Consider the following 25,754-nt stretch of genomic DNA (forward strand, 5'->3'; position numbering starts at 1 on the left):
TAGCTCTTCCCGGTTGGAGAGGGCTGGAGGTCTCACCTTCACATAGTCGTATTCACAAAGATAGGAGGATTCCAAGTTGAAGTGCATGAAGTAAAGCTTGATTCGAAACCCCTCCGGGACAGTAATATTCCATGTCACCTCAGAGTCACTTGGATAGGAATCTGGATAGCCAGGTGACTGGATCTGACCAAACATTTCGTTTAGCTCCACGGTATGGGCTGAAACCTCCGGCAGGGCGAGGCACAGAGCGTGGTAGAGGAGGAGCCGCCAGAAAGACAGGAACCTGAAAGACATGAAGGAGGTTTGGCTCACATCAGTGATTGTAGGTTCCCAGCACAGAGCTAAATATCTGCTCTTCTTTTCTCCTCCGACCTTGCATACCTGGTCGGCAGGATGTTTGGAGAAAGGAACTAGATGGTTTCTAAGACTGTTTTAGCTTTGCTCTTTTGAGCTCTCTCCACCAGCTGAGCAAGATGTCCAAAGGAAAGAAGGCCAAGGGGAAGAAGGTGCCCTCGCCCTCGCTGTCATCAAGAAAAAGGAGGCCAAAAAGGAGGTTAATCCTTTTTGAGAAAAGGCCCAAGAACTTCAGTATTGGACAGGACATCCAGCCCAAAAGAGATCCAACACGCTTCATCAAATGGCCCTGCTACATCAGGCTGCAGTGGCAAAGAGCCATCCTCTATAAGCGGCTCAAAGTACCTCCTGCCATTAACCAGTTCTCCCAGGCCCTGGACATGCCAACAGCTACACAGCTGCTTAAGTTTGCTCACAAGTATAGGCCAGAGACAAAGCAAGAGAAGAAGCAAAGGCTACTGGCCCATGCTGAGAATAAAGCTGCTGGCAAAGGGGATGTCCCAACTAAGAGGCCACCTGTTCTCCGAGCAGGAGTCAATACAGTCACCACCTTGGTGGAGAACAAGAAGGCTCAGCTGGTGGTGATTGCCCATGATGTAGACCCCATTGAGCTGGTGGTTTTCCTGCCTGCCCTGTGTTGAAAGCTGTGGGTGCCCTACTGCATCATCAAGGGAAAGGCCAGGCTGGGACACCTGGTCCACAGGAAGACATGTACCACTGTTGCCTTCACACAGGTTAACTCGGAAGACAAGGGTACTCTGGCTAAGCTGGTGGAAGCTATTAGGACCAATTATAATGACAGATATGATGAGATCCGTCACCACTGGGAAGGCAACGTCCTGGGTCCTAAGACTGTGGCTCGCATTGCCAAGCTGGAAAAGGCAAAGGCTAAAGAACTCGCCACTAAATTGGGTTAAATGTACACTAAGTTTTCTGTACATAAATATAATTACCAAAAAAAGTTGATATCCATAGTTAAGTTTTCTAGTAAGTACCACATTTGGGTTGCTGAAACCTGCTCTCTTACCCGGGAGAGCATAACTATCACAATTAGGTGATAATTGATATTGCTTCCTCAGCTGCCCCCCACTTAGGAACCATCAACTCTTTATGTAGCTTTAAAAGTGTAATCAACAATTGCACTATTGGGATAAAGCCCAAACATGGTGGAGGAATCTTCAGACATTGAACACATTTAATATTCCGGAAAGAAAAAGTTGTTCCCTACAAAGCCAGTAAATGTATCCCAAAACCTTGGAAAAAGACAGAATGAAGAAAATAAGTGTTGGGAAGCATTTTCCTATAACAATCAGAAGTTTATAATTCACTTCTGGAGAAATAAAATATAATGGACTGCTAAGAGAGTCGCAGGGGAGGAGGGCATGGGAAATACAGCATCAAACATGGATGATGCAATTCAGGATAACTAAGGCTGGCCATGGTCCTAAGGGTCGGGGCACTACAAGCACTTTCCCAGCAAGACCCATGGACCCTGAACTCAAGCATCTCAAACACGACTCCTTAGCTCCTCTTCTAACAGGTTCCTGTGATCGGTTTTGGTATTTTTAATTCCTGTGGGGGATGTGTGTGCATGAGTGTGGAGGCCAGAGAGCACCCTCAAGTGTTGTTCCTCAGGAGCCGTCTACTTTGTTTTCCCTGAGACAGCATCTCTCACTGGGAGTAGCCTCTCAACTGGGATTAGCAGCTCCCTCACTGACTACATTAGGCTGGCCAGCCAACCAGCCTCAAGCACCCTCCCATCTTTGCCTCCCCAAGTCTGAAATTAGAAGTTAGTGTCCTTGCCTGTCTTATCACATGGGCTCTGGGGATGGAACTCAGGTCCTCCTATTTGCATGGTAAGCACTCTGGACTCTGGCCATCCTCCAGTTCCATTTGTGAGTTTCTTTACTGCTGTGGCTGCCTGCCAGTTCTCCGAGCCCGATGCACTATGTGATAGTCACCAAGGCCTATTCATCCTGCTTCCTCTGCTTCAGAAACCCATCTCTTCTGTCTCTAATCAACTGCGTCATTTAAACTGTTACCATGACCTAAGTGATCTTTCTGTCCCTTCCCTCCTGGCTAAGTCTTCTACTCAAGTTGGTTTTCTAACACAGATGTAACCCTGCCACCTAGGCATGACATCTGTTTCTGAGGTGGCTGACCAGACCCTTTCCAACTTTATGCTGATCTTCCTCAAGACCACTTTTGGTTCTTCCCATACCTTGGCCTCACTATATGCACGCCTCACCCATCCCTGACATTCACTTCTAGTTCTTACTGCTTTCCCCTAGTTAGAATGTCCTATCATCCCTCTAGCTCCCACGGCCTCTGTTGGAGCAGCTAGCACACAGCTCTGCTTCCAACACAGCCTCTGAGGTTGGACGTTCCTGGGTACAAATCCCAGTTCCTCCACTGTAAAAAGCTGGGTAACTTGCTTCCCTGTGCTCTGGTTCCTTCACACATAGATGGGGTTATAATTCCTAATTTGTAAGGCTCCCATCATCATAAAGGCTGATGCATGTGAAGTATTTAGGAGGGAGTCTGTCATATAACAGATGCCAATGAGAAAGTAAAGGAAGGGCCTTAGAGAGAGAGTCTTAAATAACCTAGAAAGTCAAAGCTAGGAAACTCTGCCAAGAATTTGGATTAACAGTTATGTCTTTGTTAATCAGGAAGCCAATTCTGTGCCAAGACTTCCTTCCCCTGTACTCGGATGTAGGTACACATAAGTATATTTAGGAATTTTCCAATGTGCACACAGTGAATAAGTACATGTCCAGGTCACCTAGCTGTTTAATGTCGTAGATACATTAAAGGTGAAACAGATACATGTAGAAAGGTCTAGAGGGATTAGCCTGGCTCTCTGTAGAATGAGAATGCAAGTGTTTTCGTTTTGTGTGAGTGGGATTTTTCGTTGAGGGGTTGCATAGATGGCTCAATGGTTCAGAGCGCTTGCTGCTCTTGCAGAGGACCTGGGTTCAGTTCTCAGCATCTACATCAGATGGCTCACACGCATTTGTAACTCATGTTCAGGGGAGCAGCGTGTATGCTCTCCTCTGGCCTCCACGAGTACCTGCATGCTCTGGACACATACAGACAAGGAGGTAGGCAGGCATACCCGTCAATAAACATTTAAAAAGAAAACACATTGATCATGCATTGCTCTTACTCACAAAGAAAATAACATCATCTTAAAATTTTCCCCAAGGCCCGTGCAATCGTGACATGTGGGATGCTAGTAGGAAAACAACATGTTTCAATCCAGGGGCCAAGGTCAATATTGTCCTAAAGCAATCAGCAAAGGAAGGGCTTTGGAGGCAGAGAAAGAAGGCACAGGTCCAAGTTACCTAGTGAATTTATAGGAAAAGGGAATTCAGGGGCTAACATTCGAGGCCCAGGAACCCCATTTCTGACTGAGGAAATGTACGTTCCTTACTGGGACTGAGACTATCTAGCATGGGAGGATGGATTTAACTCTAGGCCTTGACGTTACTCTCCTGCCCAGTTTGGGGAAGTCGAGGGAACCCTCCATTTGTTTCCTCATCTTACACATGGTAATAATGGTGACTTCCCACAGGACTGTCTGCTCGGGAGCATTCGGATGAGCTTCAAGTATCCAGCCCTGGGCAAAGGCTTGTTCTGATGACTCTGCCACACCACACGCTGAAAGGCCTGAGCTTTGGCTCACAAGCCCAACTTCCCTGCAATAGTGACAACTGAATTGCACAAGGCTGAAAGGTCGACTTTCTCCCCATGTGCTTTTTCCCCAGAACACACAGAGGAGAAAGCCTCCTCAGGCCAGTTCTGCTGAGGCTGGCATCTGACTGACCCCTCAGCCCAGGCCTCGGGGCCCTGTGCGGTTAGGCAGCCGGTGAATGTGCGTACACGAGAAGCCTGTGGAGTGTTCTGTTCTTTGCATCTCGAGACAGACTTAGATGCATGAAGCAGATATCTCCATTCATGTGAGAGGCTGAAACATATGCTTGCTTGCTTGCCTTAGGGGCTGTGAACCAAAGGAGGCACACGGCAGCGTTCGCTTCTCATCGCAATCCTGTTTTGACTTCTTCTGCACCAGGCACCGGCTGTATAAGTCCTGACACCTGTTATCTCTCCCCCAGCAGATCAAAAACAGTCGAGCTGCATTTGTTTGAAATGTCAAAAGTGATACAGAGAGCTGGGATTTCACAGTCTCCGTGATAAGAGCAGGCCATCAGAGACACATAAAGAAGCTAGGAGAGTCAGACTGTGGCGTCAGGGGCACGCCCTAGCTTCTCCATTTGCTCCGCTCATTTCAATGTACACGCCACCAACACTCCATTTTTAAGATTCAGTGTTGGAAGAGACTACAGAGCTCCCTTACCCACCAGCCTCACTTGACAGACGATGAAAAGTATATCCTAAGAGATGGCATATCATGCCAAATACCATATGGTGAATTAACTCCAACAGAAGAAAAGAATAACAAAAGCTCAGAGAAGAAGTTGGATCCATGCCCGTATCATGCCCAGGCATCTGGCCAAAGCAATTAATCCTGTGAAAAAATAATTAAAAAAAAAACCCCATAGCTTTATGTGGAAATTAAAAAAAAATACTAATGTTTGAACCCCTCCCCTGTGCACGAAACTCTGTTCTATCGCCTGGGGACTGGCATTCCTCGAGTACCATAGACCATTGTAATCTGCAGCTGGGATTGAGAGCCTCATAGAATATATCAGGAAAATGATTGGAGCCCAAAGACACAAGAATGAGTCTGGGCCTTTTCCAGATCATCAGTGTGGCCCTGGGCAAGTTGCTTAATGGCTTCTATCTCATGTTCCCATTAATCCTTATGTCACATGAAACCCGAAGCCAGGATGAAGCAATGCTCATGAAAGTGACTCAAGTGCTGTGTGCCTGTGAGTCCAGACCCCTGAGAGACAGCCAGCAGGACACTTTCCTAGAACTTCTTTTTGATATTCAGTAATTGAATTCGACTCTGTCATAGTTACTGAATTTCTACTAGAAAGGAACATGATGTTAGGTGCTGGTCACATGACCATGAAGACCTACAAAGATGAAGACATTGGTTACATCCCTCGGAAGTGGGAAGTGGACATTTAAATCAGTAGCCACGCCAGAGATGACAAGAAATATGGCCACAGATGAGAACAAAGGAAGAGATGCCATGTCTGAGGGATGGAGATCAGAAACGAGGACACAATGTTGAGCGAAATACCTGGGAGGGTTGTCCTAAATTGAGGGTTAAGCATATACAACGGTGAGCTTTTGGGATGGCTGAGGCACAGGTAAGGCAGAATATCATTCCACAGTACAAAGGAAGAAAAGCCATTGTTTCAGAAGAAGGGAAAAATGAACAAAACCAAAGGACAACTTTACAAGATCAGAATGACGGAATGAACTTTTAGAGACAGCTCTTCCTCCTAGGCATAGGTCAATGCAATCCAAAGTTACACAGATGGAAGCTCACTCTTTATTGGCCCTGGACTGAGCAAGTTACCAGGTGACTGAAGAAAAGAAACAAATAGAAACTTTCCTGATTTAAAGGAAAGCGAATGGAAAATAGGTGTGTAGGGACTTAACACATCTCCAGAGTGTGTTTCCTTGCTCTTTTTGACACTTACAAGTGATAACAATAATTAGGATAGTTGGGGTTTCAGACTCTGGTAAAGCTTATAAGAAATGCCTGGTGAGGAACATGAAGGGACACAAGAAACAGGGAAGGTTGAAGAGCTTCAAGCCCATTAGAATTTAAAGTGGTAGGTTTCTGAATCCCACATGCTCCTTAAAAAAACTGTGGTGTCTCTTTAAGAGCCATTTGGTGCATTTCCTAGCCTGATTCATGTCACCAGCTGCCTCTGATTTCAGTGAGAAATGCAGAATTTATAGGGAACTGTAAAATGGGGACAGGTTTCTAGTTTTCTAAATTGAGGTTTAACTGGCAAACTTCTGAAGGCTCAAGAAACCACAAGTGAGGCTGTGGGGGGAACTGTTGTCTTTTCCGGTCAGAAAAAAAAAATATAAACACACAAACACATTATCTAACTCTCAAAGTGTTGGGAGAAAGAAATCAGTGCTCTTTGCCGAGCAGCAAAAAGAAGAATCAGCCTTGTGGGCAGGAGGAGGAGGAGGATCGCATTGGCCAGTAGGCAGCACCCTGTGCTGGCAGAGAGAGAAATCTGAGCCTCAGCCTCGCCAGGAGCAGGCTTTGCACAAACTATCTGGTTTCAAGTTGCGACTCTCCGGAGTCCCTGGGAAGGTGCCCCAGGGACAGGGCCCCCAGGATTGATGAGACTCCCCCATCCCCAGCCGCCCAGAGGATAAGCAGGTGAGTCTGCCTAGAGACAAGGTCAGACCCAGCGGGCTGCTCTCCACTCGGTCCCCTGACCAGGCACTCACCTCATTTTCCTGCTCTGTGAGCTCCTGGCTTTGGTTCCTTCTGCCAGACTTGTCTGTGAGCTCGTCCCAGTCCCCGGTGTGGTGTCAGCGATGCCTTATCTTTGTTCTGAGGTCCCTGTGTGTCTCTGGAATTGGCTGGCATTCTCCATTCAGGTCACGCCTTCTCCTGCCTGCAACAGATCCCCTCTCCCCCTCTCCCTCTGGCTTTCCCTCTCTCCTCTCTCTGTCTGAGCTTATGTACACTCGGAGGGACCTGACAGACTGTTTCCTTGCAAGATCTGTTAGCCAGTCCCCTCCTAGGGAGGGACTGCAGCCCTTGAGAAAAAAATCTGAGAGACTTAGAGGTGTGTGTGTGTGTGTGTGTGAGAGAGAGAGAGAGAGAGAGAGAGAGAGAGGAGAGAGAGAGAGAGAGTAATTTCTCTTCAGCCTCCCTTGCCTGATGGCTATAATTGTTCTACTTTAGGACCCCAGCAAAAGAACAATTAAACAGAAACAGCCAACTAAAAAGGCAGTTCTAGGAGATTATAAAAAAGAAGGCAGATTCCAAGCCTCAGCCTGTTCGTGGACATCCACAGGTTTTTTTTTTTTTTTTTTTTCCTTCTGAAAACCTCGTGGCTGGCCCCGCTGGTGAGGGAGCACCAGTTCCTGCAGTTGGCTACTTACTCTCCCCACTTGAAAGGCTGCTGCGTGGCACTGTCTAACTGCAAGCATGCAGAGATCTAATTTACCCAGTTGGGAAAAAGGCTTCAGCAAAGCCAGAGAGCCAGGTGCCCCATGCATCTAGAAAGAACTGTGCCTGTGTGCTGTCAGTGCCTCAGGCCCCATAGAGAAACGTACAGCAGATCTATGCTGAGCTGAGTAATAAGAGAGCCCTCTTCCTAAAGACAGCACCACATATAACCCTCTCCACAGCTAACCCCTACTGTAACTCCACCACAGTATCATCTCTGCAGTCCGACATCTCAGTCCGACAGAGGCCCTTCCACAGTAATAACCCCAACACACAAAAGTGGCAGCCTGCGCTGAAGGGCGTGTGAGGTGGGTGGGCCCGCTCACCTGCATCATTTCAGCGCCAGGCACAAACGCTGTCTAAATCACTTCCACAAACTTCTGAGGGTTCTCTCTGATGGATCTTTTCCAGGTGGGAAAATGATGTCTTAACAAGATTATAGGACTGGCCAAGGCATCCAGGATCCCACTACCACTTCTGGAGCCATTGCCACCTCAAGCCAGCTGTTAGAAGAGCCACTGGGCGCTAACCCTGGCCCCACTCGTTCCTTCGAGAACCTTGTCCAGGCCTGTGGTAGCATTATAACTCCAGTAAAGAAAGTGCCCAGAGGAAGTGGTCATACACTTAGGAAGGGAGGAAGAAGTCCATCTCTCATGGGTTCCATGACACCACGTCTCGGTAACGTATCACAGAGCACGTGGCGTTTGCAAACCACATACATCCACTAACAGAGAAACCGAGTCCTGAACTATTTCAAGCGCTTTAGATGCTGATCCAGACTTTAACGGTGATCTATGTTTTCTGACCAACCTGGCTGCGTACAGCACTGTTTCAGATCCCATCTCTTTGTTCGCTGAATGGAAACTGTAACGAGGCACAAGTGAGAATTTGAGGATGAGCTGCTTTTCAGTCATGCAGAAGGCCACCTGCCACCTGAATCAAGGTGCCAAACACATTCTCCACCCTGAGATAGCTCTCCTTGACGTATTTTGGGGGGAGCAAAGATTTGACATTTACTGTAACCCCTTCTTGTCTTTCCTCCAAGTTCTCCAGTTTAGCTTTCCTGAGTGCCAGCCTTGTGTGATTGGCATGATTATGAGGCTCTGGCTGATAATGTAGTGTAAGTGTGTGTGATGAGGAGGGAGGTTTGAACTCAGGCATTGCCCGAGAGAAATGGTCTCTGTTTCAGGCAGGACAAGAAAGAAAACCCTGTAAAATCTCCATTAAGCAGACTGTCAGGCTCTTTAGACATCAAATAACTCTCACAAAAAAACATTTTAATGATTTAAGTGTAAATGAATCAGAAACACATGGGCTGCATTTCTTTTGGAATACACAAGGGTTTTCAAACCAAAGGAGAAAGAACTTGGCAAGACGCACACAGTGCACAGTGGCCTTGCCCGGGGAAGGAGTCCGGCAATTCTCCCTGCAGCTGAGCCCACCCTCTCTGGAGTTAGCATATGTTAAGGAAAGGCGTTCACTCTAGATCTGGGCACAGAGGGAAGAGTTTGAGAGGGAAAGCCATAAGCTACCCCTTGTAAAGTGTCACAGAGAGCAATTAGACCTCCAGAAATAGCTTCTTGCCCTAGCTTTTTAAAGACTGCCAGTGATCAATGGGAGACACTTGAAGGGTATTCTGAGTGAACATTCTAGCAATTTGCAGCAGCTCTGCTATATGGCGTCCTTAGGTGTCAGCCAAGGCTCGGTTGGAGCTGCTGGAATGCACACAGTCACAGAGGTGCAGTGGAGGCTCTGGGTGTGTGACTCCTGCAGCTGCCCACTGGCTTGCACTATGCTTTTAATGAAGACTCCCTGAGGTGTCTCCATCATACCCAGGTGTGAGAGGATGGCCGTGCTGCTCTGGGGTTTGGAGCACTGGGCTGTAGTCCCAGTAGTTGCAGCTTCAGGCAAGTCACCTACTTTCTTTGTGGGGTATCAGTTCATTGAGTGTGAGCACATAGAACATGATGTGGGCTTGAGAAGATGCACGGATGAGAGGCTGCTCGCCTGCACTGAGGTAGGAGGCCAGAGGAACCCCACAGTGGTGTCGCTTGCTTTCCCTGTGGTTCTGACAGTGTCGTCATTCATTATTCAGAATCCTATCACGGCTATTAAGAAAAATTATGTTTGGAAAGATTCAATTAGTCTCTTTAAAAGTTTGACAAAAAGTGGCTTAAAATGCACACAAGGAACCAATAGTTCTTAGTTCTAAGCAAAGAAATGGGGACAACAGGGGTGAGCTCAGAGCCCTGGCCTTCTCGCCACAGTCAGGAAGCCCTATCTATCAGAAAGGCAGCTTATGTGAGAATGAGTCCTATAGTTTTCCTACCCTGGAACACCGGGGTTTACATTTTCTACCAAAGTATTTATTTTGTAGTGTCTGAGTGAAAGTTTCTGGAATGCTATGAATGTGTCAGAAAATGTAAAGAATTTGGTCAGTGGGTTGTTCTTTGGCAGGGCAGGGGTCAAAGTCTGAAACTCAGGCTTCCTTTTGAATATCTAAGAAATAAATAAAGAGCTTGAGGCAATTTAGAATCACAGATGTGGTGGAGCACAACTATAATCCCTGTTCCCAAAGGGCGGACAAGAAGACAGCAAAGTCAAGGCTAGTTAGGAGGCACAGTGACACCTGAATCAAAAACCAAAGCAAAACAAAAACTAAACGTTAGGTCGCTCAGCACCTCGACCAGGACAATGCCCAATACCATTACCTTCAGACTTTCCTGGTCATCACAACTGTGAGAAATTAAAAGAATGCCCATGCTTCATCCAGGGACACTCAAATTCACTTCAGTGTGGTTGCTGAATCTGACACTGTGAAACCCCGCCTGGCACGATTATACCATTTTTAATGCATACCTCATAAAGCATTATTATAAGTGGGATTATTTTCCTGATTCCTTTCTCAACACATATAGGAAAGGTACTGATTTTTATTTTGTTTTTGATCCTCCTACTTTCCTGTGTTTATCAGTTTTAAGGGTTTTCTGACAAAGTGCTTAGGGTCTTTCACACATAATGGACATTGTTTACTTACACATATGTTAAAAATAAACATTCTTCAATAGTAGTCCCAGGAAAGCTAGGTACTCTCAGGTAGGAGAATGGAACTAGATTCCCATTTCTCATGCTGTACAAAAATCAATTGAAAAGTGTCTCACACACACACACACACACACACACACACACACACACACACACACAAGGCTTCATGTAAGACCTGGAATTCTGATTCTGTTAGAGAAAAGCACGGGGAAGGTGTGTCAAGATATAGACACAGGGAAAGACTTTCTGAAAAGGCCTCTAGGAGCTCACAAAATAAAATCAAGAATTGACACATTATTTTGTGAAATTAATAGGTAGCTACAGAACAAAGGACATAATGTAAGGAGACAACAGAGAGAACGGGAGGAAATCTTTGCCACCTACCTGTCTGACAGGCTAATCCCTAGACTACCTGAAGAACTGAAAACCCTAAATGCTCCAAAGTCAAACATCCCAAGTAAACAATAAAATGAACAGACCGTTCACAAAGAGCCAGAGAACAAGTAGGAAAATATTCAGCATCCTTAGCCATCAAGGGAATTCATATTAAAATGTCATTGAGGTATATTCTATGTCATCTCAGTCAGAATGACCATTGTCCTGAAAAAGGTTAGACACTTTGAATTATTGTACTACAGTACAAAATTTTATATATTTATGATATGCAATATAATTTAATTAGATATATGGAATGCATAGACTCAACAAATTAACATATATATCTTCTGGAAGACTATCTGACAGATAAAAATTGATTCATGGTTTCATGAGGGACATGGAAGGTGGTGCTCTGTAGTGGAGGGAGCTTGTTACATTGCCACATGTAGGTAAAGGAGTCTACCTCTAAGGCTGAAGGTTCACCCTCAAGTTCTCTTCTTTCAAATGTGGAAGCTGTGATGGATGCGGTCTTGGCCTCAGAGAACTTACCTCATTGTTCTGGGACAGAGCAATATATTTCTCAGCACCTGCCTTGTCTGTAACTTTTAATTTGCTCTTGCTCTTCTCTTCATAAAGCTACATGTTTTATGTATTTTCTGCTCTACCCATTGCTATTTTTCACTGTACACCTGGAGAAGAGTGGCAAGCAATAACTACACCACAGCCTAAAACTGACTATTATTGAACAAATGAGGTTGTGACTTTTGAATCCAGCCTCACTTAAGTACTCAGAACATGCCCAGGATAAATGCAGATTCTTTGACACAATGTAGCATGAGTGAGCTCTAGTGCACTTCCCCATTAAACACCTTCTTCTCTGAAGCCTTAGGAGTCAGAAACCCTCTGTCATGTTTCTCTCAGAATTCATATCTCCCAAACACCTATCAGAATGGAACATTAAGCTCTGCTTTATAACATTCTAGAGCTTCTCTAGCCTGCAGCTCTAAGAACTTCCTGACTTCTCCCAGATCTTTTGACTCCTCCCAAACCATTTTCAAAGGCCAAAGAACCATACGATCAGGTTTACCATGGCAGCAACCCCACTCCTGACACCAACTTCTGCATAAGTTACTTTTCTTGTTGCTGTGACCGAATACCTTATCAGAAGTACTTACAAGATTTTTTTTTTTAAAGGATGAAGAGTTTACCTTGGCTTACAATTTGAGGGTTGCAGCCATTGATGCAAGAAAGGCATAGCCATAGGAGTTGGAGGTGGCTTGTCATTTTATCTGCATCCAGGAAGCAAAGAACAAACAGGAAGGGAGCCCGGGCTATAAAACCTTAAAGCCCACCACCACACTTTTTCCTATGAAGCTTCATCTCTCAGTGTTTATCAGCCTCCCAAACAGCACCAAGAGCTGACAACCAAGTGTTTAAATTACCTGAGCAGATGGGTACATTTCACATTCAAACTATACCATTCATGCATTCCAAATAGATATTCCACTTTGTCATGTTGAATGGTCTCTTTAAAAATGGTTGAATTTAGTTTGTGTCCTGTTGAGTTGATCCCTATATATATTATTAATATTGAGCATATAAATTTTTTTCTTATAGTATCATTGTCTGGTTTTGATCATAAGTAATGCTGGCCCAACAAAATGAGCCTAGATGTTTTCCCTTCTTTTCAACTTTTAAAGAAGAGTTTGAGAAGTGTTTCAGTCATGAACCTCTGGCTTCGGTTTTTATTTGTTGGGCAGTTTTTAATTAGTTCTTTATGTATTACTGATACATGTTCAAAGTTTCCATTTCTTGACATTTATTCTTGGTAGGTTGTTTACCTCTTTCTTTTATGTTGTTTAATTGATGGTGTAAATTTTTCATGGCAGTGTCTTATGATCCTTCCTGGTTTTTTTAGTATCAGAAGTGTCCTGTTATCCATACTTTTATTTATTTAAAAGTTTTTGCCCTGGATAGATATTTATTATTTGCTCACTTGTCTTTTTAGAAAGATAATTTTTAGGTGGGGTTTTTATTGTTGCTATTGAATGGCCTATTTCAATTATTCTTCTTTAGTATTTATTATTTCTTTCCTTCTGATAACATTGCAATTAGCTAATCATTGTCATTATTGTTCCAGTTTGGTTCCTTGAAGTCTATTATTAAATTGCTTGTGATTCTTTTACTTTCCTATTTGTTTGGTTCTGGGTTTTTGCCGCAGTCTCCGACCTGCAGAGACAAGAACGACATGGACACCAAGTCCGGTTCACACAGCAGATTCTTCTTTTACTTGCAGCTTTTTCTCTTGCAGCTCTCTCCACTTAGGCAAGGGCAATTCTCCTATACTCCCGGTGACTGACCTCAACTAGCTCCACACCACCTCATCCAATCAGACTCACTCACGTTCCAGGCACGAGCTCAGGTCGGTCACAGATAGGCTGACAGGTCCGGATCACGCGAGGATGCAGTTTTACTGTGCATGTTTGGGCAAGGCGGTAAACATGTGGGGTTCACGGGGCCTGGCAATGGGCCAGGGCGCCATCTAGGCCCATGCAGCCGCACCTGCTTCCTGCACATATGCTTTTGAATTTTTAGGTAACTTCTGTTATTGATTCATAATTTCATACTATTGTGTTTGAAAAAGGCCTGATCTAATGTCTTTTTTTTTCTTTTAAAAATATTTCTTATTTTTATTTCTCTGTGTATGTGTGTGTGTGTTTGTGTATGTATGTATGTATGTATGTATGTATGTATGTATGTATGTATATAATGGGCTCTGTATGTACTTGTGTGTAGGTGCCATTGGAAGCCAGAAGAAGCCATCAGTTCTACTGAGGCTGGAGCTACAGGTAGTCGTGAATTGCCTGATGTGGATTCTAGGACGGAACTCCAGTTCTCCACAAAAGCAGTAAGTGATCTTTACTGCTGAGCCATTGCTTCAGTGTCAATGACCTTTAAAAAAAATGGTCTTCTCTAAGTTGTATAGTATCATGGAGAATACAAGTTTCACTTGAATAGAATGCATATTTTGTGAAATATTTCCTTTGTGAAATATTAGTCTGTCTGGCCTATTTGGGTGATGATATTATTCAAGTCACTCTTTTATTATTTCTTCTTCTGTCTGTATGATCTACTCATAGTTGGAAAGGAGGCAGTGAAATTAACTAGTATTGTACTTCAGTCTATTCTTTTTAGATGGTTTTTAATGCTACTCTGTGGATACTATTTTATGTCATCATAGTGTTTAAGGTCTGAAATCAAACAATTATAAGTTGTTGAGTATCTATATTTCAACTTGATTTTATATTTCTCTTTGAGGTTGGTTCATAATTCCAAAAAATGCAGTTCTGAATATATATAATAATTAAAATAATCATGAATATTGGGATCCCCGAAGTTCAAAATTCTCCAAGTGTGACTTAAAATTTGTTAAGAGAGATTCACATCTTAAAAGAAGATTTGAGAAACACACAAAACCTTTTTGAAATCGGCAGTAAGGAAAGATGTAGTGTTAGAAGCACCCTGTTCAAGCATTCCTATGACAGCATCAAAGCATAATGCTTACCAGCAGTGAAATCGTAGTCACGGAGAAAACAGGTCACAAGTGAAATGTGTGAACACAGATCACTACGGCTGTTAACTGTGTCACTAGGCTGTATGCGCAGTCTTCTACAATGTCTGAATGGATAACCTAAATCAGGAGATGTATTGAAATCAGTGATTCTTGATCACAAGGCCAGCCAACACACATCTCAGGCTCTCTAAAGGACAGAATGATGGCTGATCTTAGAATATAAACCTCTGGGTTTCCCCTGGTGTGGGGGATGAGGAAGTCAACCTGATGAAGGAAAAGGTGGGGTGGAGAGCAAGGTGCCCAGGCTCCTGTGACTCCTCAAAGAGTCCTGATCTGCATTAGATCTAAGATAGCACCTGGAACATGGGTGAGCCAGCATAAAGGAGCAGAGGTCAAGGTGGTGGCTGCTTCCCCTATCTTCATGGAAGTCCAAATAGGTGACAAAGCTGCACACCCCCGTCCCTGCCCTTCTGAGTTACCTCATCAGGCAGGGCTTTTATTGGGGCACTGTGATGGTGTGGTGAGATACGATTGGTGGAGGATTTAGGGCCTTAGGATTGGTTCAAACACTATATATGCACTTATGTGCTGGACAATAAACTTAGTTCTGCACCCTGATGCTGGTCTCCAGAGTCTGATTTCCCAAGAATCACGTGATGATGCGATTAAGTTGCTTTTCATCCTCCATCCTTGGTCCTGTTCCCACACCCTGATGCATATTTAGACAACGAATACAGAAGAAATAGCAAAGCCCCATTCAAACCCTTCTTCAGATCAAGGAACACAGTAGAGATTTACAGCATTGAAGGCTAAAGGAGTTGGAGGTCGGGGCAAGATGTTTTTGCACTGACAATAGTAATGGATGACCACCTGCAACCTTTAACTGTTGGAACCAGTTAGGGCCTCAGTCCAGAAATGGGGGTTTTCTGTGTTCTCTAACAACTCTGTAGTGTCTCGGAACTGCAGCTCCTCCCACCTCCATGTAGCATTTTGTTGAGGTCTGCAACATCTCTGGAGTATCTCTTGGTTTTGGCAGGAGGTTCCAACTTCTTTTGGTAATGTTTGGAATATCAACCACATTTTGGACATGTGAATGAGCCCACACAATTTCACTCGGCTTGTTGGCACTTGCACAAAATTATCTCCTTCTTTCACAAAATTGCCTGGAACCAATAAAAGGCAGCTCAGCCTCCGAAATAAATTCATGGCTGTTCACCACCAAATGTGATCTCAGACAAGATGTGATCGCCAGAAATTTTATGGTTCACAAATCTAGATATACAAAAAGGGCCTTTCTTTGTTTATTGAAGAGATGTCAATGTTTTTATAAACATGCAGAATTCTTATACACAAAGCCAACTTTGTGATAATGTATTCTTATGGAGTTAAATCATCCCATCTTTCCCACAAAAAAAGGGCATGAAATGAATTAGAACTCTCTAGAAGCCTTTACAATTTATAGTCTCCATATTAGAAAAAAATGGATGGATAAAATGCACAGCACAAGGAATTGTAAGAGATGTTGCTCATTGAAAATAGTAGAAAAAACTATGCAGTAAGATAAAAAAAAAAACTAATAAGAAATGTATAATGAAAAGTAGAGTTGTAACTTGTGGGCAGTTCAATGAGGTGGTCTCCCTACCCATGGCCACCAGTTAGTAGTCCTACATCATGGCGCATGCCCTGCTGACTGCTCTTTAAGGCCACGGCTGTCCTTGAAGAACATATTGACTCTCGTTCGACAAGGCTGCTCTACTTGATATTTCTCTGTGAACCGATATCCACCAATGTGTACATCCCCTATGTAATTTTTCCATTGTTGGGGACACCTTTTGTTGTTTTGGATACACGGAGACATCCTTCCCTATTTACTCACATACAGACCTCAGATTTTGTGGAAACAATACTGGTGACCAAACAACTCCATTGCGTAAGGGCCTTCTTGCCCTACCCTGCACATAATTATTTTCAAACTGGCCAGTAACTCTGCTGGCTTCTTGTAAATGTGGCTTGGATTCATTAAGAGCTCCTGGATTTTCATCAGCTGGAAGGAATGTCAATGCAGACAAATGACGCATTTTGACATTAAAATTTTTGTCATTACCCTATCATGTGGTCAATCCACTCGTTGAAAATTTCCACCAAATGCACTGGGTTGAATGGAAAAAAACCAAACCCGATTGGTAACACATTGATACTTACCTTCAGAATCCTGAACATATCTGACTCCATGTGTGTCATTATAACCAGGGAATCAGACGAAATTCATTCTCTCATTCAAAGTTAGCAAATATTTAAATAGCCATCCAGGATTTTTCACTTTCCTTTCAAAAACAGAAATGAATGGCTAGAATTTATGATTTTCCCTGGTGGCGTGCATGTTGTATGTATCTGACTTAAACATAGTGGGAGCAATTTTGAAAGTAAAGCATGTAAGTTTGTCTATGTTATATTCAGTGATTACTGTAAGAATCTGTCTCTTTCAATAGCCAAATCATTAGCCAAGATTATACTCGCTACTCAGTCTGCTTTGTAACATGGGAGGAAACGCCAGTTATCAAATGACTTTGAGCCAATGTGTGCTACTCCCTGACAAAGGGTGTGACACTAAGTATGTAATACACGATTGAATAATTTACCAGAACCAAAGAACGATTGAGTTGTTCACCAGAACTCAGCTTTTTATTCCTTTTACATAGCACTTTTGTTTTTCATGGGAATGGCCATTTTCAGGCTTCAAGCTTTCAGAGAGTCAGCGTTTGAAACATTAAATATTGAACTATAATGACCTGGTATTTTTATCTTTAAGAGAGATTTGGGTCTCAGGATTTCAAGGTCTGAGAGGTTATGAAATTCTGAATCTTCTCTTTTGTTGGCTTGTCCCAGTTTACATTGTCAGTGAGTTTCATATTTTCAGTTTTCATATTGCTACTTACTTTCATTACATTGCAGCTCTAAGAATTACATTTAGCATCTCTTGCAGGTTAGATTCATTTCTTGTGAGTCACAAAGATTGGTTGTAAACTCTCCCACGTTTTGTTAGTTTGTGACTGTCTTTTATGTCTTTATCCCTGTCTCTCATTCATTTCTAAATGACAGTTTTACTGGGTATAGAATTCTTGGTTGGCTTTTGAGGGGGGCGTGTTTTTGTTTTTGCCATTTGGCTTTTAGTACTTTGAAAGTATCATCCCATTGCCTCTTTAAAAGCTTTAGCTGATAAACTTAGATTCTTGCATAGATCTCTTTTCTCTTTCTGATTTTGAGATAAACTCTTCTCTCTTTTGACAATTTGTTCTGTGTCTCATGATATCATTATTTGACTTTTTTTTTCCTTTCCTTAGAGATGTTTAAGCTTTAAGAATCTGGCTGTACATATCTCTTGCACAATATAGAAATTTTTATCTATTCTTCTTTTTTCAATTTATTTTTTAACTTAAAATATAACCATAGTGCCCTTTTCTCCTTCTCCTATCTTCCAAAACCTCCCATAATTCATGTATCTGCTTACTTAATGTCATCCTATAGATACATTATGATGTTTCACTTTTCATTTTTTATTTTCTCTAATTGCATAATTACACTTGAAATTGTTTGAAATATTAGAAAAATGTTACTGTTCTTTCTCCTGACTGGGTTCTGACTCATCCTCACTGGTTTTGTTCTGTTTCTATCAGTTGTGTGGTTATGTTCTTCATGTAGGATTTCTATGGTTCTTTTCTATGATTTCTTTCCTTTTTATTTATTTAACTTCTGGCTGTGCACCATTTCCCTTATTTCAGCTGTTTGTAGCATCTTGCTTGCCTGGCTCCTTACTAGCCCCATAGTCTTGAGTTGGTGTCTGTGCATTTCTGAAGTTAAAACAACTTCTTTTCTTTGAAGACTGCTTTCAGCAACTAAAGCTCCTTTCCTTTTGGCTCCTTGTTGGCCTTATGGGGTAGTCTAAATATCAGTTGAGTGGAACTGAGTCATGTAGCTGTTGTTGAATCTGCAGTTGCATCTGTGGGTTTCAGTGGTCCTGGTTAAGACACATTGCCTACTTATGGTTACCAAAATCTTAGACTTGTGGGGTTATGAGCAAGGAGCTTCCTGTTCTCTCACTTGCCAACCCAGACATTCACCTTTAAGATGAATATTACCATGACTAGATTTTAAGTGTCATAATATTCCTTTCTTTCTATCTGTCCTATCCTTTGTTTGCTCTGTTCTGTTTTTTCCCCCTGACTTTAAGATTAAATTAAGTTAGAAATAGCATATCCATTGCCATTTCTTTCTATCTATAACCATAATTGGTTTGTTATTTCACTGTTCATCTTATTGTTTAACTTATCATTATATAGCTTCTCCCTGTGTATTATAAGAAAATTTTAGTAATTTCCATTTTCTTGTTCTGTATCTCTGTAGTACTGTTGTCATTAACTCTCAAGTATGCATTATAATCCCACACCCCACTGGTTTTATTTAAGTAAGAAGCCATCCATATTTTTTCAAAACAGAAATAATGATGAAGGCGATCTTAGGTATTTAACTATATAGTTACAATTTTAGGTGCCTCTGTTTCTGTGTTCCCCATATTTCCTTAGATATTGTATTTCTTTGTCTAAATCACCTCTTCAATATTTATTTTAATATGGGTTTGCTGGTAGGCATTTTTTTTTCAAATTTTATACATAAAGAAATCCTTGCTTTACTCTTTTTTTTTAAAAGATATTTTTACTAAAAGCAAAAGATTCTGTGTAATTTTGAGGACTAGAAAAGGCATAATCAGCTTACATATAATAAACTGTAAGTAACATCTGTAATGTAGAGACCAAGGCTGAAAGAAGCTCAGACTGGCCTTGAACTCAAACTGCTTTGAATCCCCCAGGCCTAGAATCTCAGGCATAAGCCACAATACCTGAGCCAGGACACAGTGTCAAAAAGAAACTGGTAGCTTGTGATCCCATACAGCTTTCCCCAAAAATACTTGGAATGAGATTTTTTAAAGTTCCACTGTGTAGTATATGGGGAGCTCTGCATCAGAAAGAGACAATGTGCTCATGACTTCCCACAATGTCAGAGTTTGTTGAATCACAATAAATTCAGAAAAATGTTAGTTTCAGAGAATGAGTTTGCCTGATAATTTCACTTTCCTTGGCAATTTGGTTTAGGCAAATGCATTTAAATTTTTTTTCAATCTTAATTACTACTATAACTCTCACATGACATATCACATAGTAAATCTCCCTCCATCTATCTATCTATCTATCTATCTATCTATCTATCTATCTATCTATCTATCTATCTATCTATCTATCTATTGAGAGGTAGATATACATATCTATGTGGGTTATAGATTGGATACAAAGGATTAAAGAAGCCACAGTAGTTTTTCAAGAGGTTGCAGGAGTTAAGACGTATAAATAGAATCTGTATTGATAAGTTATGGGATCCAAGCCCCCTGCAGAAAAGAAGCTGCTGCTATGCAGTCAGCCTGTGGATCACAGTTCAAGAGCAATGACGCCTAGATGATTCCAGCTACGAGGCACAAGTGCAGACCTAGGTTCAGGTGTGGAAGGGGCAGGGTCATGGGTGGAGGTCTTGATGGGCAAACAGGAAGACAGACAGATAGCAGTTGAGTAGGCTGTGTCAATATTATGAATCAAGCAGAGCTGAGTGGCCAGAGATAGTACAGAGTTCTCTGCCTGCTGGTATTAGGAGCATATACCAGGTGTCAGATGACAGGCTGATGGGGCCATCGTCACTGTTAGTGGTGACCATCCACTTTTTCATGGGGTCTAGGGGAGGGAGTTATACCCATTCCCTGGTCTAGTGTTTCTGATAAGTTCTTTTACTTGATTTCTCTGATTTCTTGATTTTACTTGGATATGATTTCAATATACAAGCATGTGGTCCCTGCAGTCTCAGTTCACCCAAATAAATTTGAAGCTTACTTCCATATTTACTATTATAAATGGTGTCAGGTCATGATCAAGCCTGTAATAAGATGGAGCAGAGGCTTGCAATGAGGTCTTGTCTTTAGTCCTCTCTGTGCTGCTATGAGGGTTTACAGATGGGGTCACCTCCTGAGCGTTAGTGCCTTTCTCTGTGTATGATGATAACAGGATCTTCCCAAGCAGCCTTTCAGCTCTGCCTGAATGAACACTCTGGGATCCTCTCTAGGTCACCTTGTTGTTTGTCATCTCCCCCAGTTTTCCTGTTAGACTCCTTCCTCAGCCTCTCCAGCTACAAATATCTGCTTTGAATTTTCAGAACCATCTTGCATTTGTTTTCTCTTAAAGTTGCCTATCTCTGTCCATCTTTGTTATAGTCAATTATGTTTCTGCTTTGGAGCTTCTGGCAAGCTGTTGAAGGAGGTATCTATAACTACCGTGATTCTGGACCCTACGAAGAGACGTTCATGATGCTTCACACATTCCACAGTTCTTCACAGCCTGTGAACCGTCATGCTACTAAAAGAATGTCCACATGAATACTGTTGGGGGAAGTAACCACGTGAAGACTTTAGAAAAAGACCCCCTTGGGCCCAGGTAAAGATCATTACTGAAATGTCCTTAGCAGGTTTGCATGATTTTCACTTTCACTGGCTTTGGATATAAAACAGTTGTTAATATCAGTGTTCTCTATGCTCTCTGGCCCACAGCAGTATTTGAATTGTAGTCTAAAGCTGTTTAGAAATGTTCTAAACATTTCATTCTTAGGTGTTCTCAACAAAGCCAATATCTCTTCAGAAAATATACTGAAGACATCAAGATCTTTCTGTGGCTGGTGGCCTGTATCTTCATGTTGTCAATTGCTGGCATTCATGATAAAATAGCTCCACGAATGAACCATGTCTCTGTTACTGTTGTGGTTGAAATCTTAACTGTGAAATCTGGACCCCTTTGAGGGTCTGAACTGTCTTCTTTCTAGACTCTGACCTTCTAATAGAGTGACTCACACCCTTCCCAATGCTGTGACCCTTTAATGCAGTCTTCAATGTTGCATTGACCCTCCTAAGCCATAACATTATTTTCATTGCTACTTAGTAACTTTAATCTTGTTACAGTTATGAATTATAGTGTAAATGTCTGTGTTTCCTCATGGTCTTGGGTGACTCCGGTTAAAGGGACATTTGACCTCAAAAGGGATTACAGTCTTCAGGTTGCTTTAGAAAGACTCCCTTGGACTCAGGTAAAAATCATTACTGAAATGTCCTTAACAGATTTGCATGATTTTAATGCTCTAATACATTTACTATTCCCACCAGCAATCCTTCTTTTTTTTTAAATCTTTTTTTAATTAGATATTTTCTTTATTTATATTTCAAATGTTATCCCCTTTCCTAGTTTCTCCTCCAAAAACCTCCTATCCCTTCCCTCCTCCACCTGCTCACCAACCCACCCACTCCCTCTTTCTGGCCCTGGAAGTCCCCTATACTGGGGCATATAACCTTCACAGGACCAAGGGCCTCTCCTCCCATTGATGACCAACTAGCCATCCTCTGCTACATATGCACATAGAGCCATGAGTCCCACCATGAGTTTTCTTTGGTTGGTGGTTTAGTCCCAGGGAGCTCTGGAGATATGGGTTAGTTCATATTGTTGTTTCTCCTATGGGGCTGCAAATCCATTCAGCTCCTTGGATTCTTTCTCTAGTTCCTTCATTGGGGACCCTGTGTTCTGTCCAATGGATGGCTGTGAGCATCCACTTCTGTATTTTTCAGGCATTGGCAGAGCCTCTCAGGAGACAGCTATATCAGGCTCCTGTCAGCAAGCTCTTGTTAGCATCCACAATAGTGTCTGGTTTTGGTGGGTGTTTATGGGATAGATCACCAGGTAGGGCAGTCTCTGCTTCACACTTTGTCTCTGTAACTCCTTCCATGGATATTTTGTTACCCCTTCTAAGAAGGACCAAAGTATCCTTCCTTCTTCTTGAGTTTCATGTGTTTTGCGAATTGAATCTTGGGTATTCTGAGCTTCTGGGCTAATATCCACTTATCAGTTAGTGCATATCATGTGTGTTCTTTTGTGATTGGGTTACCTCACTCAGGATGATATCCTGCAGATCCATCCATTTGTCTAAGAATTTCATAAATTCATTGTTTTTAATAGCTGTGTAGTACTCCATTGTGTAAATGTACCACATTTTTTTAATCCATTCCTCTTTGAGGGACATCTGGGTTCTTCCCAGCTTCTGGCTATTATAAATAAGGCTGCTATGAACATAGTGGAGCATGCGTATATGCCAAGGAGTGGTATTGCTGGATCCTCTGGTAGTACTGTGTCCAATTTTTTGAGGAACAGCCAGAGTGGTTGTACCAGCTTGCAATCCCACCAGCAATGGAGGAGCATTCCTCTTCCTCCACATCCTCGCCAGCATCTTCTGTCACCTGAGTTTTTGATCTTAGTCTTTCTGACTAGTCTGAGGTGGAATCTCAGGGTTATTTTGATTTGCATTTCCCTGATGACTAAGGATGGTGAACATTTTTTTGGATGCTTGTCAGCCATTCAGTATTCCTCAGTTGAGAATTCTTTGTTTAGCTCTGTACCCCATTTTTAAATAGGGTTATTTGGTTTTCTGGAGTCTAACTTCTTGAGTTCTTTGTATATATTGGATATTAGCCCTCTATCAGATTTAGGATTTGTAAAGATATTTTCCCAATCTATTGGTTGCCATTTGTCTTATTGGCAGTGTCCATTGCTTTACAGAAGTTTTGCAATTTTATGAGGGTCCCACTTGTTAATTCTTGATCTTACAGTATAAGATATTGTTATTCTGTTCAGAAATTTTCCTCCTGTGTCCATATCTTTGAGGCTCTCCCCCACTTTCTCCTATGTAAATTTCAGTGTATCTGGTTTTATGTGGAGATCATTGATCCACTTAGATTTGAGCTTTGTACAAGGAGATAAGAATGGATCAATTTGCATTCTTATAAATGCTAACTACCAGTTGAGCCAGCGCCATTATTTTTGAAAATGCCCTCTTTTTTCCACTGGATGGTTTTAGTTCCTTTGTCAAAGATCAAGAGACCATAGGTGTGTGGGTTAATTTCTGGGTTTTTAGTTCTATTCGTTTGGTCTACCTGTCTGTCATTGTACCAATATCACCCATTTTTTATCACAATTGCTCTGTAGTACAGCTTGAGGTCAGGCATGGTGATTCCCTCAGAGGTTCTTTTATTGTTGAGAATAGTTGTTTCTATCCTAGGATTTTTTGTTATTCCAGATGAATTTGCAAATTGCTCTTTCTAATTCTATGAAGAATTGAGTTGGAATTTTGATGGGGATTGCATTGAGTCTATAGGTTGCTTTCAGCAAGATAGCCATTTTCACTCTATTAATCCTGCCAATCCATGAGTATGAAAGGTCTTTCCATCTTCTGAGATCTTCATTGATATCTTTCTTCAGAGACTGGAAGTTCTTATCATACAGATCTTTTACTTACTTAGTTAGAGCCACACCAAAGTATTTTATATACTTATATATATTTGTGACTATTGTGAAGGGTGTTGTTTCCCTAATTTCTTTCTCAGCCTGTTTATCCTTCGTTTAGAGTAAGGCCACTGATTTGTTTGAGTTAATTTTATATCCAGCTACTTCACTGAAGTTGTTCATCTGGTTTAGGAGTTCTCTGGTGGAATTTTTGGGGTCAGTTATGTATTCTATCATATCATCTGCAAGTAGTAACATTTAGAGTTCTTCTTTTCTAATTTGTATCCCTTTGATCTCCTTTTGTTGTCGAATTGCTCTGGCTAGGACTTCAAGTACTATATTGAATAGGTAGGGAGAAAGTGGGCAGCCTTAGACTTGTCTAGTTCCTGATTTTAGTGGGATTGCTTCAAGTTTCTCTCCATTTAGTTTGATGTTGACTACTGGTTTGCTGTATATTGCTTTTATTATGTTTATGTATGGGCCTTGAATTCCTGATCTTTCCATGACTTTTATCATGAAGGGGTGTTGGATTTTGTCAAATGCTTTCTCAGCATCTAATGAGATGATCATGTGGTTTTTGTCTTTGAGTTTGTTTACATAGTGGATTACATTGATGGTTTTCGTATATTAAACCATTTCTGCATCCCTGGGATGGAGCCTACTTGATCATGATGGATGATCATTTTGATGTGCTCTTGGATTTGGTTTGCAAGAATTTTATTGAGTATTTTTGCATCAATACTCATAAGGGAAATTGGTCTGAAGTTCTCTTTCTTTGTTGGGTCTTTATGTAGTTTAGGTATCAGAGTAATTGTGGATTCATAGAACAAATTAGAGTATCTTCTCTTTCTATTTTATGAAATAGTTTGAGGAGTATTAGAATTAGGTCATTTTGGAAGGTCTGATAGAACTCTGCACTAAACCCATCTGATCCTGGGCTTTTTTTGTTGATGTTGTTGGGAGAGTATTAATGATGCTTTCTATTTCTTTTAGGGACTGTTTTGATCATTAATCTGACCCTGATTTAACTTTTGTATCTGGTATCTGTCTAGAAAAATTGCACATTTCATCCATGTTTTTAAGTTTTGTTGAGTATAGGCTTTTGTAGTAGGATTTGATGATTTTTTGGATTTCCTCAGGTTCTGTTGTTATGTATCCCTTGCCATTTCTTATTTTGTTAATTAGGATACTTTTCCTGTGCCCTCTAGTAGTCTGGCTAAGGGTTTATCTATTTCATTGATTTTCTCAAAGACCAGCTCCTCCTGGTTTGGTTGTTTCTTTGTATAGTTCTTTTTGTTTTCACTTGGTTGATTTCAGCCCTGAGTTTGATTATTTCCTGCCACCTACTCCTCTTGGGTGAATTTGCTTCCTTTTATTGTTTAGCTTTTAGATGTACTGTCAAGCTGCTAGTGTATGCTCTCTCTAGTTTCTTTTTGGAGTTGCTCAGAGCTATGAGTTTTCCTCTTTGGACTGCTTTCATTGTGTCCCATAAGTTTGGGTATATTTTGGCTTCATTTTTTATTAAACACTAAAAAGTCTTTAATTTCTTTCTTTATTTCTTCCTTGACCAAGTTATCACTTAGTAGAGTGTCGTTCTGCTTCCATGTGTATGTGGGCTTTTGTATTATTTATGTTGTTGTTGATGATAACCTTAGGCTATTGTGATCTCATAGGATGCATGGGATTATTTCAATATTTTTGTATCTGTTGAGGCCTGTTTTGTGACCGATTAAATGGTCAATTTTGGAGAAGGTACCATAAAGTGCTGAGAAGACTTTATATTCTTTTGTTTTAGGACAAAATGTTCTATAGATATCTGTTAAATCCATTTGTTTCATAAATTCTGTTAGTTTCACTGTGTCTCTGT

General features: G+C 41.7%; 2 protein-coding genes and 1 pseudogene across 6 annotated transcripts in view; 2 read left to right on the plus strand and 1 right to left on the minus strand.

The window, feature by feature from the left end:
* Masp1 (mannan-binding lectin serine peptidase 1) overlaps positions 1-7,445 on the minus strand; it is a 69,456-nt gene extending 62,011 nt beyond the window's left edge. For 2 of the 4 annotated variants that reach the window (XR_003951766.1, XM_006521829.4), the window contains exons 1-2: positions 6,751-7,445; positions 37-283 (exon numbers count right to left, since the gene is read on the minus strand). Coding sequence is in view for 3 of the 4 variants with exons in the window: in XM_006521829.4 (XP_006521892.1) it covers positions 37-283; positions 6,751-6,755 (252 nt within the window). In the remaining variant the exon portion in view is untranslated. The remainder of the gene's footprint in view (positions 1-36; positions 284-6,750) is intronic. The other 2 variants (NM_008555.3, NM_001359083.1) reach the window with 1 other exon arrangement.
* Positions 474-1,271, plus strand: Gm49514 (annotated as a pseudogene).
* Positions 6,424-25,754, plus strand: part of Rtp4 (receptor transporter protein 4) — a 94,004-nt gene continuing 74,673 nt past the window's right edge. Inside the window, exons 1-3 of one of the 2 annotated variants that reach the window (XM_030249255.1) lie at positions 6,424-6,679; positions 13,700-13,811; positions 20,785-21,004. The gene's annotated coding sequence lies outside the window, so the exon portion shown is untranslated. The remainder of the gene's footprint in view (positions 6,680-13,699; positions 13,812-20,784; positions 21,005-25,754) is intronic. The other variant, XM_030249256.1, reaches the window with a different exon arrangement.

Source organism: Mus musculus, chromosome 16, assembly GCF_000001635.26.
Source record: "Mus musculus strain C57BL/6J chromosome 16, GRCm38.p6 C57BL/6J".
NCBI lineage: Eukaryota > Metazoa > Chordata > Mammalia > Rodentia > Muridae > Mus > Mus musculus.